The 15305-nt window shown below is 37.7% G+C and overlaps 1 protein-coding gene across 2 annotated transcripts in view; it reads left to right on the forward strand.

Annotated features, from left to right (window-relative positions):
* Positions 1 to 15305, forward strand: part of LOC140075161 (uncharacterized) — a 167907-nt gene that overhangs the window by 85206 nt on the left and 67396 nt on the right. For both annotated transcript variants that reach the window (XM_072120705.1, XM_072120707.1), the window contains exons 32-40: positions 2311 to 2473; positions 4179 to 4271; positions 4949 to 5083; positions 6079 to 6198; positions 6366 to 6458; positions 8810 to 9027; positions 11379 to 11572; positions 11967 to 12266; positions 13670 to 13890. In XM_072120705.1, coding sequence (XP_071976806.1) covers positions 2311 to 2473; positions 4179 to 4271; positions 4949 to 5083; positions 6079 to 6198; positions 6366 to 6458; positions 8810 to 9027; positions 11379 to 11572; positions 11967 to 12266; positions 13670 to 13890 — 1537 coding nt within the window. The remainder of the gene's footprint in view (positions 1 to 2310; positions 2474 to 4178; positions 4272 to 4948; positions 5084 to 6078; positions 6199 to 6365; positions 6459 to 8809; positions 9028 to 11378; positions 11573 to 11966; positions 12267 to 13669; positions 13891 to 15305) is intronic.

A 15305-nucleotide genomic window follows, 5' to 3' on the forward strand; every position in this document is an offset into this window, starting at 1 on the left:
ATCTTTTACATAGGGCGTGCAACACAATTTAAAAGTTAAATACGGCACTCGTTTCAAATCAGTCGGACTGTCCGACGGCACGCCCCCTAATTTGTGCCGCATGGACGCCAGCGCAGCTCTGCCACAAAAGGGTCCTATACGCTGCATACCAAGCACACACTTCTTAAAGTGCAAGTCGTTTTACCCTAGAAGAATGTGCATGGTCCGACAAAAGTGCAGTGTAAAACCCTTAGTAAATGAGCTCCTATGTCTCCAGTAAATGTCTGCAATTAAAGAATTTAAACTTAAAAATATTAGGATTCAAAATCCAAACAACTGTGAGTGGAAGGTTCTAGTAGTACGTCTCATCAATGGTCCCTACTGAACAGAACATTATTATCTCTCGCCACCATTACCTTATGTTAGTAAGCAGCGCACTGGAGACGTACTGTATTTGCTTTAATGATATTACCAAGTGTTACAATTATTCATTCTGCAGAATAGATGACAGATGATTTGCAGTTAGCCTTAAGAAGGCTTCTCTGGCTAATACAACCAGACATATTTCACTGATGCTCTCCAATCCTCCTAGCCTGCTCGAAATTTACTGCCGTGAACTTTTACACTCCGATAAACTGCTGAATTTTTTTTGCAGACATTTGCGGTTAGTTCTCCCATTCTATAAATATTGGCATTAAAGGGGTATTCTAATTTCGTCTATACAAATATTTTCAATATAAATCTTCCACAAATACAAATCTGTCTTGCTCAAATCACTGGAAGTATGATGGTTTGGAGGCGCGTTTGTGAATTGTCTTAACAGTAAACCTATTCTGTATTTGACAGTACAGTATTGGGTTGTGTTAGAGAGAAGATAATTTGTGCACTTGCAGGCATGGCTACCTCCCCAATGCAATAAAATGTTAATTTACTAAATTATAAAAACATCATTATCTCAAAAATCACAGGTCCTGTGGGCACGAAGATTATCTGGACAGAATTTAAAGTCATTTACACAATCCAGATTTTTCTTGGGGTGTGGGGGAGGGGGGTGCTATTAGATGGCTGGTCCACTCTCATTGCATTTCATCTGACATTGAGAGAATAGGGCACACGTTTCAATTTCAATCATAAAGATATAAAGAACAGCAAAACCGCAGTGAGTACAGAGATTTTGTGCTGTTTGTCTGATTTTATCACCATCTCTCTGCCATAGTATTGGTGTCCCCAGGATATGTGGCACCCCTTGGTTTCTTGGGACCCAAGCAATTGCTTGGGTTGCCCTATGAGTAAATCCACCCATGCATATATCCATCCACAATCACAGGTATTGCACCTCTCTGTATCAGTCGGACTGGCTGATTTACTTTATCCGAGTGTGCTAGATAAAAATACAATAGCTAATTATCCGTTCAATGAAGTGCTGCTTTAATTGCACTTATTAACCTAAGGTTTTTTTTACAGCAGAAAATAAATCTGCTCTTTGTTCTGCCCTTGCTGACTCAATTTGAAGTTTAAATGGAGTTCTTAAATGCGAAAAGTCATAAAAACCTCTCAGCAAATTGGCTGGGTACCCTGCTTTGTAATGGGTTTATTGAGTATTGAGTTATAATATTTACACTCATGTATGAGAACATGTCTATAGAGATATACAGTATATATTAGTAAAGAATAGGAATGCAGGGTCTTTGTTAGATAGATAGACGGACTGTACTATGCAAGTTTTTTATATTATTGTTTATCAATTAAACAAAGAAATTAACAAAGAAAAATCTATATGACTTCTATATTTGCTGTGACCACCCATTGCCTTCAAAACCACATTATTTCTTCTGAGTACATGTGTACAAAGTTGGATAATAGTCAACTGTAAAGGTTGTTTCACATTGGTGTTTTTTTTTACATCAGGGATCTGTCACTGAACCCATTTTGGCTTATGGGCAAGTACAGATTGGTTTTCTCTTCCTGGCTTCAGTGATTTTTCACTGATGCCTTACTGAACCATTCTATGGGCTTTTTCACACTTCAGTTTTTTTTCCCCTGATTCAATGTTGTCAGTGAACACAAAAAGAAAAGGTTCTTAATTGACGGCTGATCAGTGGTCAAAAAACTGAAGTGTGAAAAAGCCCATTGGAAAGAATGGTTCAGTAAGGCATCAGTGAAAAATCACTGAAGCAGCAAGTGTGCTAAGAAGAGTTGATGTTTTGAAGGCAAATAATGGCCACACAGGATTGGAGAAAATCTTCTATCACAGAATATACTACCAACCTTGTGTTAACAAGAACTATGAAATGTTATAAAATCCCTTTGAATGTATTTTATCATGTCTAGGCATCCATTTAAGCTTCCTGTCCCACAGAGTGTCCTTCTGCAGGAGACTTTCACTGTAGATAAACGGAAAAAACATTACATACTGGAAACCAAGCTGGTTCTTGACCAGATCGATGAATGTGTACAGACCATTGTGCTTGGATACGAAAGTGACAATCCTTATGTGAGTAGAATAATACGTCTACAAACAATAAAATCTACATAGTAATCCATTGGAAGCTAGCTAGTACAGATTATGACATGCATGAGAAGATGTACTCTATAGCGGTGATTTATTATGCATTCCTGGGGTACAAGGCATAAAAATGAGTTATTTCACCTACATGCCACCATCACACCAAATGGGGGCGAAGAGGTGGGACACAGGGCAGGCATCGGGTAGTGCATGACAAGGTGGGGATGCCCACATACACCATATTTACTACAACCTGGCACAGGTTATAGTGGAATTCTCCAAAAAGGTGGACCTGGCATAGAATTCATCCAGAGCCTCTTAGTATATTGGTGCTGCATGTGTCAAGAATGGGGCACGATCCTAACCTTGATAAATTCCCCATTTATCTAATTTCCCCCTTCTTTGCACTCTTTGCACCTCATTTGTCTTTCTCATTTTGACTCTGTCAAATGCAGGGTTTTTTGTGCCTAATTAGGAGCACATTTTTAAAAAAGTTGCAATTTGTAGCGCAAATCAAACCAATTGTCTTTTGTAAGCATGGTCAGGACTGACGTGTTATTGTGCAATTATTTACGCCCATATAGGCGCTATAGTATAATAAATCATGCGCAAACATCTGGAAAGAGGCGCAATATAATTACAAATAGACGCACCAACACACGTTGAATTGAGGTGTTACATTACAAAAACAGCCATTAGCAGCAAAAAGGCACAAAAACACCAATAAAAAAAAAGATATTGCATACTACTTTTTTGTTATGTCCTGCTGTTTTTCCCTCCCCACCAAAAATACACAGTTTTAAGATGTTTGTGAGTATATAAATAAACACAATAAGAAGCCTACCTGGGTGAGTGCTGCTCCACTTTTTTCTATTTTCCTGTTCGATATTCTTTGTAACAATGGAAACAGAGCACCACCTTAGGCTCACTAAATGCTGATCAGATGGTTTATTGTAAAGGTTGGTAATTTTCCAAAGGGCCCCTACAAAGCCCACACAATTACATTTTTGTGTGTCTCTACACTATACAATAGATTTCTATAAAATAAGAGAAAATATCCAGCCTGTATATTAACACAGTTTTTCGTGGTGCACAGTTTGCCCCTTAAGGAGCTACTCAAGGTATAAGACCGGTCCACACAGTCTTTGAAAAAGTCCACAAAAATAGATAAAAATATTTTCACTATGACCGGAGCTCCAAAAATTCTTCTTCTCCCTCTTATTCTATCTTAAAACTTCGATGAACAGCACCAATCTTCAGTTTCTCCTGCTGAAAGTATGTCACCATTCAGACTAGCACCATCGCACTCTCATTCTCCTCCTTTAATTGTATTGTAACTGGAAGAAAATATGCAGGCAGATGGTGTGGTACGTTCCAATAAGGTTAAAATTTATTTCAATTCATCATACTCACAAAAATCCATTAAAAATGCGCATATCACAAATTCACATAACGGGACGCTAGCTTTCTATCCGCCCGACCCAAAGCGTTGCTCTTCCAGTTACAATACAATTAAAGGAGGAGAATGAGGTTGTGATGGTGATAGTCTGAATGGTGACATACTTTCAGCAGGAGAAACTGCAGATTGGTGCTGTCCATCGATGTTTTAAGATAGAATAAGAGGGAGAAGAAGAATTTTTGGAGCTCCAGCCTGTATATTGTCTGATTGTCTATATTTGCAATTTTTTTCTAGATCTGTGCTAGCCTAAAGCATCCTTTTAAGCAGTCTCTTCAAACTATACCTAGCAACATTGAAGCTTGTGCCTCAACACGGAGATACATATCTGTAAGTTCACTTTTAGTTTTCTCTCACCGGTAGCAAAAATATGACTTTATGGAGAAGTACATAACAGTATTGATATGATTAAAATAAATAAAGCTATAGAGGTTAGATAGAAACCTACCATAAGCTACAGCATCCTCTGCTTACAACTCCTTCAGTTATTCTCACCCCTATCTATAGATTTATATGGGGAGCTGTCATCTCATACCTCTTCTTGGAGACCATGGCACATTTAAAAGAGGTATTTGAAGTATTGAGAGCCTAATAAGTGGTGGAAAGGGGCATATTTCTCAGATAAAATCTAAACATTTTTATTGATTTAAGTCTCCACAACAAAAATTAAAACAAAATGGATATTTAAAAACTAGGTTTTTAAATGTGCACATAGACCCGCAGCCCAATATATAATACATTGTAAGATGTGCTCTCCTTGTTTCTCATCTATTGTTAAATATCTTGCATATAATCTTTTTGGTCTCTGGTTTCCTAATCCCTTTTAAGGATATGAGACATCACCTTTAAATGTTTTTTTTCACTATTACTTACCTTTTTCTTTTTGTGTGCTCATGCTTTATATTTATGTTACATTACTTACTAATCGACTTTGGATATTAAACATTTTTTGACATAAAAATAAAAGAGCAGCCTGTAAAATTAATCAAATTTTGAATGTCATACAGGGAAAGCATGAAGTCGAAGCAATCGTTAAAGTTAACAGGAAAGATATGTTCGGTCTCACAGGGAAGTTTGAGAACAGATCTACCAAGAAAGAAGTGTTGCAAGCAGTTCAGATTGATATGACTCACGCTTTCCAGGTACCATTATGTTATCTGGCCCTGATTCATAAGTAACATAGTATCTCAGCTGTTGGTCTCTTACCAATTCATTTTCTACTGAAATAGACATTCTCAAAAATCATGACATCAATAGGCTATGTTTATCTGAGTCACACAGATGTGAAATGTAAGTTTGACTTTTTGTCTTCATAATATTTTTTGAAAAATACAAATTTAGAGGAACCCATATGTAACCTTGGCACTCACTGATGGTCCTCTCCCGATAGCATACATTGTCTAAGGGGTGGGTTTTCCTGCTTTGTATTTTCCCAATGTTGGAAGCAGTTGTGGGAAGTAGAAATTTTATGACATTAAAAAGACGATGAAATGTTTAGCACTTTGTACATTTAAGCCACTGGCTATTACCACTTATCCAACATCAGTTGGAAATTTCCATCTGTAACATAAATGTTTGATAGATGTAAGAAATACCACTAGAACCCACCTTCTTAAAAACTTACATTCAGACCTCATGAGGTCTACTATGGATACACCATAACTGACTGTAATCTCTTTACATTGCCTGTTATTGTCTGAATTGCTTTTTTCCAAAAAATAAATAAAAATTTACTCTCGAAATTGTGCCAATGAAAAATATAGCTTGTTTAGCAAAAAGTAAGCTCCCACAAAACTCAATCAGTGCAAAACTGAAAATCAGACTTCTCTCTCAATACGACGAGGCAAAGAAGCAAATTATTTTTAAAAAGTTATTTTACGTGCTTATCCAGTAAAACAGTGAAAAACCTTGCTTCCTCTTTTATTTCACTAGAAGAATAGATCATATTCTTGCACAAAAAAGACGCCTGATCAGTTATTTCACTGACGTTTGAGTTTGTGGTGTAAGTTATGCAAATGGTTGGATTCAGCTCACATTTGATTACATCAGTCAAAAACAGATGAAGATAAATTATTTAGAGTCTTAAAATTCAATATAAAATGTGTAAAAAAATGTTCTTATTTTTATTCATTAAAAGTTGAGATTTCCACGCAATTTGAAGTTTGATGGGATGATCTTCTCAAGGGAGAATAAGCAAGATGGTTTTGATCATGGACTACATGGAAAAGTTATAATTAATGCTAACAATACATTACAGGTATGAGATACAGGGATATTATTATAAATATTTGGTGTAATTTCTACACTGTAATTAGGTCATCCCATAGTCATCTTTTTGTATATACAATATATTGGTTGAAGAATTGTTACTATTTATAAATCTATCCCTTTGATTAACGTTGATTGTGTTTTTTTTGTTTACAGCTTCATGTTCAGTTTAACAAATCACTCAATCAGGTGGCATTTTACTCTCATCTTTCCCATCCTTATCAGTGGAGAATTCCTCAGGATCTTCAGGTACAGCTGGATATTGCTCCAAGCCTCTATTTAATCACTAAAGGCCCCTAAACATTAGAGGGAAATTGGCCATACACTTTGACATGTTTGGCTAATCATCCTACGTGTATGGGGCCTGTCAGTTCCTTCCATAAATACGACTTAGGAACTTGGAATTGAATTAATTCATCCTTTTGTTCTTGGGAAATAAGATAGGAGACATCGGGGATTGCCTTCTACAATAATTAGACATAGACTTCTGGCTGATCCAGTGGTGCATGTGTGTGAGGTAGGGAAGTGAATAGGAAAGTCAGGGCTCCATAGCAGGTTTCTGTATGGGACTTCCCACCTTCCCTTCCTGCTTAAAAAATATACCTATTTGTATACAGGCGGTCCCCTACTTAAGAACACCTGACTTACATACGACCCCTAGTTACAAACGGACCTCTGGATATTGGTAATTTGCTGTACTTTTGTCCTAGGCTACAATGATCAGCTATAACAGTTATCAGAGGTGTCTGTAATGAAGCTTTAGTGTTAATCCTGGTTCTAATGACAACCCAACATTTTTAAAATCCAATTGTCACAGAGACCAAAAAAGTTCTGGCTGGGATTACAATGATAAAATATACAGTTCCGACTTACATACAAATTCAAGAACAAACCTACAGACCCTATCTTGTATGTAACCCGGGGACTGCCTGTACTCAAATATGTGATTTACGATAACACACATATACGGTATACACTCATGTATACATACACATACAGTTCTTCACTTATGCACACACATTTATATATTCATACTCAGTGCCATATACAAATTTACAGCATATATACACACATAAAGTATACCCACAGCATACATATATAAACACAAATACAGAGCATGGACACATCACACATATGAATTGCACATATGTCATTTACATATTATTCTGTAAAACATGCAGCAAAATATGTATATAATAGTTACATCTTTTATATGGTTGAAAAGAGACAAACCTCCATCAGGTTCAACCAAGAATGGTCCATTCACTAGGGGCCCAATAGCAGCTGCTATGGCTGCTGCCATTGTAGTTACTGGTGTGAAGGAGTTGGGGGAGAGAACTTTAACTTTCTATTAAAACTTCAATCTTTAATTATATTATTATTAATTATGTAAAAAACATTTACACACCTCTTGCTATAGCAAGACAAATTACCAGGTGGTGCACAGTCTGGTGTCCATGCTGTAGGAAACCCATCAAGGGCATGGTCACTACTTTCGATTCTAGCATGAACTGGTCTGTCTTTTGATGATAGGAGCTACTCCTACACCATTTAACTCTGATAGAATATTGTAGAATATGTAAGCGAGGTGCCCAGAGGTATTCTAGAACTAGAGCTGTGTATATATGTTTTTAATGTACCGGTAATTATTAATAAAGGTTGAAGGTTGAATTAAGAAATAGGAAGAATTGGCATTGTCTTGACCTAAAAGGTGAAGAAATGTTGTGGCTTATCAAGACAGTCATACAAAATGTCATGTCAACCATAACCCTAAATAATTCCCATGAAAGAAAATTGTAACATAAAATAATATCACTTTTAAAAGTGGCCATACGTGTTAGGTTAAAGTTGAGGGGACCAACTTGTTTACAGCATTGTTTGTACAGCATACTTAAACTCATCACCAGGTTTTACCCCATTAAACTACTGTTTTATGTAAAATCTCACTGTTTGCCTATAACATATCTCCCCCAAAATCATGCAAATATGACCCTGCTCACCTCATTTTCAAATGAAATGAGTCAAGTTTAGTGGCTGCAGGGATAGTGTTGTATAATAAATAGAAACATACCTTTTGTTTCATATTAAGGATAATGATCCCATTTTTCTCATCACATAAGGCTTATAGTTCTGTAAACAGAGTTTACAACCAGAGATACCTGCAACTAAAGACATCGCTGGAAATGCAGACTGGAGTTACCTATTTTCTATCTGCGTATATATCCAATTCTGTAACTCACAGAACCATAAGCTTAGAAGGGACCTTAAAGATGAGAATCTTACCTTTGATATGACACAAACCATGTTTCTAGGGGGCCATTTCAGGTAAGAGGAGGTAAAATGTTGAGATTTTACATACAGGAGGGAATTCTAGAAAGGATATTTCATTCCCTACCTGAAGGGCCTAGGAGTTTAGTATGGTAAAACCTGGTGACGGTAAATCCGTTTAAGAAAAAAGCTATTGGGCACATTGGCTTTCAATGTGCCGATCCTTTCTTTTTGAAGGGACATAATCTGTTTTGCAGAGAATTCTTATTTCATACTAATTGTTCTTTACCAATACTGATCTGCAAGCAACTTTCTCCTTTTTCTGTATATAGATTAAGGCTTTGGGAAAGAAGTATGGTGGAAGTAGCACTAATGGAAGCTTTATTCTTCACTATGATGGTAAAGATATGGTATTAATTGAAGCTGATCTAAACCATGAGAGTCGGAAGAATATCAGAACACTTGGGCTGAGTGTGTATACACAACAAGCTCTAACAGGTGACCGGCAGACTGCTGGCCTAAAAGTCATGGGCAAAGCCCTGCCATCAAGGTACAGTGATGACATGAAGCATTGTAGATATGTAACTGCAATCATTGTGGAATAATGTTCCTCATAGCTCTTTGTTAAAACGCTGATGAAAGTGGGATCTTTCCAATAACCAAATTTGTAGTCAGTATTTGGGTTTAAGATTATCAGCTTCATTTTACTCTTTTTGATTGTTTTACAACTGTAAGAGTAAGATTATTGGTGTATTTATCACATAAGGCAGTGGTGGCGAACCTATGGCACGGGTGCCAGAGATGGCACTCGGAGCCCTCTCTGTGGGCACCTAGGCCATCACCCAGCACAAAGGTCACCATTCAGGACTCCTCCTCCTGCATTTACAGGCAGCCCTGAACGTGCCATGTTCAGGACTATTTGTCATTGAAGCCCCTTCTCAGGGCCTGTGATTCATCCCGTTAAGGGGACCTTAGAGGAAAGCTGCAATAATAATCCACATTTCTCCATCTTTCTACTGTATTGGTGTCTTCAGGACGCCAATACGTTCAAATCTGTGACACAGCAGGGAGCAATAAGTTACATTAAACTGGCATTTGGCACTTCGTGAAAAATATGTGACTTTTGGTTGTAATTTGGGCACTCAGTCTCTAAAAGGTTCGCCATCACTGACATAAGGTATTCAACACTAAAGTCTGAGGTACTTTGGAGACAACCAGATCCCCAGCACTAAAGTTTGAGGCACTACAAAGACTACCAGATCCTCAGCATTATAGTCTGAGGCACTTCCGAGACAAGCAGGCTCTCAGCACTAAGGTCTGCTACAGATTTTGTGGTCTCTAAAGTCTGAGGTACTGCCAAGACAACCAGATCCTCAACACTGAAGTCTAAGGCACTTTAGAGAAGACTAGATCCTCAGAACTGAAGCCTCAAACACTTTAGAAACAAACAGATCCTCAGCACTAAAATCTGAAGAAGTTTAGAGACAACTTCATCCTCAGAACTAAAGTCTGAGGCACTTTAGAGACAAACAAATCCTCAGCACTAAAGTCTGAGGTACTTCTGAGACAAGCAAATCCTCAGCATTAAGGTCTGAGGAACTTTGGAGACAACCATATCCTCAGCACTAAAACATGTGGCACTTTCAAGGCAACCAAACAGATCCTCAGCACTAAAATCTGAGGAACTTTAGAGACAACTGCATCCTCAGAAGTAAAGTCTGAGGCGCTTCTGAGACATGCAGATCCTCAGCATTAAGGTCTGGTGCAAAACCGGGATAAACTGATCCTCAGCACTGTAAAAAAAAACAGATCCTCAGAACTAAAATTTGAGGAACTTTAAAGGCAACCAGATCCTCAACACTAAGGTCTGAGGAACTTTGGAGACAACCACATCCTCAGCACTAAAATCTGTGGCACTTTCAAGGCAACCAAAACTTACCTGAGCATGAAAAGTAGTTTAAAGTTTTAATACTAAAATGAATTGGAAAGATCTTAATATAGATATATAAATATTTACTATCAAACTCTATAGTTCCCGTTACTTCCTTCCTATATCTAAACAGTTTTCGGCATCTGCAGATGAAGTAAATCCAATCAATTAATGTTTATCAAACCACTTAAGACATTGGTCTGGAAAAAAATCCTCAAATTGATAAAACCTGTGTATAAACATACTTAGACAATGAGAATGAATAGATGTATTCAAATCTGGATGCAACGTGTGCCATTACTACTACATGCAACCATCAGGGCTGACATTTAGTTAAAGATTACCGTATATACTCGAGTATAAGCCGACCCGAGTACAAGCCGAGACCCCTAATTTCAACACAAAAAACTGGGAAAACCTATTGACTCAAGTATAAGCCGAGGGTGGGAAATGCATTGGTTACAGCCTCCCAGTATATAGTCTGCCAGCCCCTGTAGCATACAGCCTGCCCAACCCCTGTAGTAGGAAAAAAAATAACACTGTACTCATCTTTCCAACGTCCCCCATAGGTCCTCTTCTGTCTCAGACTGTCTCAGACAGAAGAGGACCTACGGGTGACGTCAGGTGAGTTTTGTCTTTATTTTTTAGTTGACTCGAGTATAAGCCGAGTTAGGGTTTTTGAGCACAAATTTTGTGTTGAAAAACTAGGCTTATACTCGAGTATATGTTATAGTTGATAGTTTCTATCAAGAAATGTAAAGATTTTTTTTTCTATACTAAATCCCTTAGAAGGAAGGAAAGCTGAGACCTCTAAAAAAAGATTAATTTTTCCAAGTTATCCCATGATTACTATTAATTATACGGTTTCTATATTAAAACATATAAATATAAAACATTATTAATTGGTTTGTCTTTTTCACTTTTGAGATTTATTTAGGTTTTTATTATTTTATTTTTCATTTATTTTTCAGAATGTCTTTTACATCCAGGATTCATTTCAATGAGAAATCTTTGCTAATTGATTTATCTGGATCTAAAGAGCAAAAAGTGGGTCTTGTGTTAACATTTGCTGGGAATCTAGTACACAATTTTGAAGGATTGTCTACTGTCCCACAACAGATTTCCATTGACGGAGGTTTAAAGCAAAAAAAGAACATTAATGAAGGTAAGAATTAATAATGGAAAACATAAAAATCCACAAGATCATATTCGTTGTCCTGTATAATAGACATATGTGTAGGTAAGAAAGTGCTCCATCTCTTAGACTGTAGGTGGACTTCAGGCACATAAGGCTTAAGAACGGGGACGTATTTCCTTTCTACAATGCTAATCTGACATTGAAACATTTTTAGAAACTCCATTTTACAAATTATCTAAATTCCTGTCCAAGAATCCAAATTTTAGTGCTGTGAATCAGCTGCCAGTTACATATATGTTTAATTAAAGGGGTTTTATGAGACTAAGCTACTGATGAGCTCTGCTGTTCTTTGTATCTATATTCCAATAATAAATACATATAAAGTTTATTCAATTTAATAATTCTTAAATTTTATTTTTAGGTTATATCAGCTTTGTCAAGAATCAGAGATTTTATCAGGTCAATATCCGTAATCGAAATCTATTTATCAATGGCAGCCTTCATAATATCAGTATAGGCTTCACCCAGAATGGAAGCCACTCACTGCCTGCCGAAACAAAGCTCAAAGCCAACATTCACTTGGAGGAACTACAAAAGCACGGACAGGTCTGCATCCAGATCGATACAAAACTCATGTGTATGGATCTGGTAAATACAGCTGACCAAGAGCACCGTGTAAAAGGAACATTGTCACACAACATCGCTTCATTGCAGAATGCAGGTATGCCACTGAATATTTAATATTCCTAATAACCTATGTCCTGTTATTAATAGGATGTATTATGTCCTATGATTTTACAAATGTCATTCTCATTCCACCTTAAAACATTTGAGGGAATCAGTCACCAAGATTTACCGAACCAAACAAACTGCTAATGTTATGTAAGACTATGCCCGAACATGCCACTCGTAAGTTTTTTTTTTCAGCTGCCAAAATTTCATATGCAAATGAGACCTCTCAGCTGCATAGAGAGGTGGCTCTGTATCGGGGGTCTCTATTCATTTCTTTGGGGACTTCGCTATTCTTGGAGGTGCCTTAGAAGCAAATTGCAAAGGCAAGAGTGAAGATAGGAATCCCCCTTTAAAGGAAATCCATAACCACAATTTACTTACATAAACTAACTGCTATGTAATGTATGGCTATGCCCTCACATGACATCCAAGACTTTTTTCTCCCATGCCAAAATTTTACTATTGAACAATACAAATGAGGTTGCAGTGCTTTGGGGGGCATTAGCAGAGCTCCACAGGGCTCCGCCTCCAAATTTTGCTGGACCCAGGAGTGACATAACTGAATAAGGAAGGATAAAAGAAGATGTTGGGTGGTGGAAGTGTAGCAGGAGACGTTGTTAATGCTGTGGAGCTGAAGCCTGAGGCACTCTAACCCCCCAAAACAATTTGCCCTCATTTGCATTTTTAATAAGCTACATTTTGGAATGAAGGAGCTGCTGGAAAATAGAAAATAAAGGTTATGGGTGGCATGTGTGGACATAGACCTATGTTACATAGCAGTTGGTGTACGCCAATTCTGGTGATGGATTCCCTTTAAAGGGGTATTCCTCTCTTTATTCTCGCTTTTGCAATTTGCTTCCTTGGGGAGCTCCAAGATTAACTAAGCCTCCCTGTGTTTGGAAGTCCCACAGAAATTAAATTATATGCAGAACCTCTATTCACTGTAGCTGTGGGGGGGCTCGTGTGTATGTTTTAAGGTTCTTGTTTGAGGTTGCCTAATAGTGTAAATTGCTGCAGAGATCTACTAACAGAATATTTTATTTTGAGGATAGACTAACTCTCCCAAAAAGAATACGTTATATGGAATAATAGCAACCCCAACAAGAAATTTTTTTAAAAAATTTTTTCGAGTGAAACTAAGTAATAGAGATTTTACTAGCTGAATATTAATAAAGGTTAAGTTTTAGGCCTGACCAACAAGGTTTTTTCTGTCTTAGGACAGTTTGTAAATAATGGTAACAAAATGTAACAGAAGAACATGAAACAACCAGATTATTTTGGGTTGACGTTTGTTTTGTTGAACCTCCAAGCAGAAACAAATGGTCCTCATTCTTCATTGGCTTCTCTAAGTTACTGTAACTGATTGAAAAGCGATTGTTGCTTATTTTGCAGGAATTCCAGCAGAGAGCGCTCTAGAACTGACATATAACAACACAAGTAACAACAGGACGTGTGGAATGGTGCTGGGCTCTGGAGCAAGTAGGATTGATGTGTCCATAGGTATAGAGAAGTCAACAGCACATACCCAACTGGGAATGAGCCTAAAGCACAATAGTGAAAAGCTAAAAAATCATAAGATTCCCTATATTGTGAATGGAGTCTGCCATTATCAGGTAACTGAATTGTTTACATGTAAATTTTTACATATAAATTCATCTTCAAACACTGATATGTGGATTACTTAAAGGGGCTACTACGTCGGTGTTCCTGAATACAAAATCATGACTAGTCATTCTACATTACTATATTATCTCTTTATACAATGTGAGGATTCCTTTTATTTTTACACTTAGGTGCTATGCGTAGATGTTTAAGATTTCATATTGGTTGGACAAATAAGATGCAAGTCTTGTGCTTCACCTATACAAATGCTAAAAGTATATATTTGGTGTGTGGTAAAACTGCTCCCTACCCCATCTCAGTTCAATTCATCATAGGTTATCTTAGAATTATATTACTTGTCAATTGCAGCTTAATATAGCATATAGCATAAATGGGTAATCCCAAGTTTAGAATATAATATCCATAAAAACGGGGTTTACAAGGTGATCATTGAGCATCCAACTGCTGGGACTACCAACGATCACGAGAATGAGACCCTTAGCAATCCAGATAACAGAGGCCCTGTCCTCACTAATGGGTAGAGCGACAAGCCAAGCAAGCACTCTGTCGCTCCACTCTATTCTATTGGAGGGTCAGAGATAGATGAGCGCTGTACTTCTACCTCTGGCACTCACATACTCAGTAATTGGAGCGGCAGGGTGATTGCTCGGTTAGCCGCTCCACCCATCAGTGAGAATGGGATCCGCATTCTCCTGATTTTGGGGTCCCGTTCTTTGGATTGGTTGGGGCCCCAGCAGATAGACCCTCACCTTATGATCCCCCATCCTTTGAATAAGGGATAAATTGTAAATTTGGGAAAACCTCTTTAACAATAACTCCTTTAGTTAAAAGTGCTTTTTTAACGGGCAAAGGTAACCCATTACAAAAATAAAAGTTGTCTGGAACTAGGAAAAGCTCCACACCTTTGTGCGATATTGTGTGTAGTATATCTCATTGTAGCTGAGCAGCCATATTTGACATATAGTATGTGGATGGATGCGACTTTGTTTTTGGAAGGAAGCAGCCATGTTTTATAATCTTGGAAAAGCAACTGCATCTTAATTAATGTATATACTAGAGTATAAACCGACCCAAGTATAAGCCGAGATACCCAATTTTAAAGGACATCTACCAACAGATTTACTGGTGGTAGGCTGTCACCAATGCAATGCACGTTCCTAAACATGGGAGAAACACTGCCACAGGTAATGAGCATTGCATTGGTGACAGTCTGCCACCAGAAAATCTGTTGGTAGATGTCCTTTAACACAAAAAAAAAAAGTGCTGGCAGAGGCAGAGATGTGCTCTGCGGGTGGCGACATGCCGCATCATAGTTGTGTGCGGGGGGACGAGGCACATTACTGGAAGCCGGAGTTGCTGGAAGAAAATCAGCCGCAATGTGAGTTAGATGCCGGGGTGAGCGCCT

This window comes from Engystomops pustulosus, chromosome 8, assembly GCF_040894005.1.
Source record: "Engystomops pustulosus chromosome 8, aEngPut4.maternal, whole genome shotgun sequence".
Taxonomy (NCBI): Eukaryota; Metazoa; Chordata; class Amphibia; order Anura; family Leptodactylidae; genus Engystomops; species Engystomops pustulosus.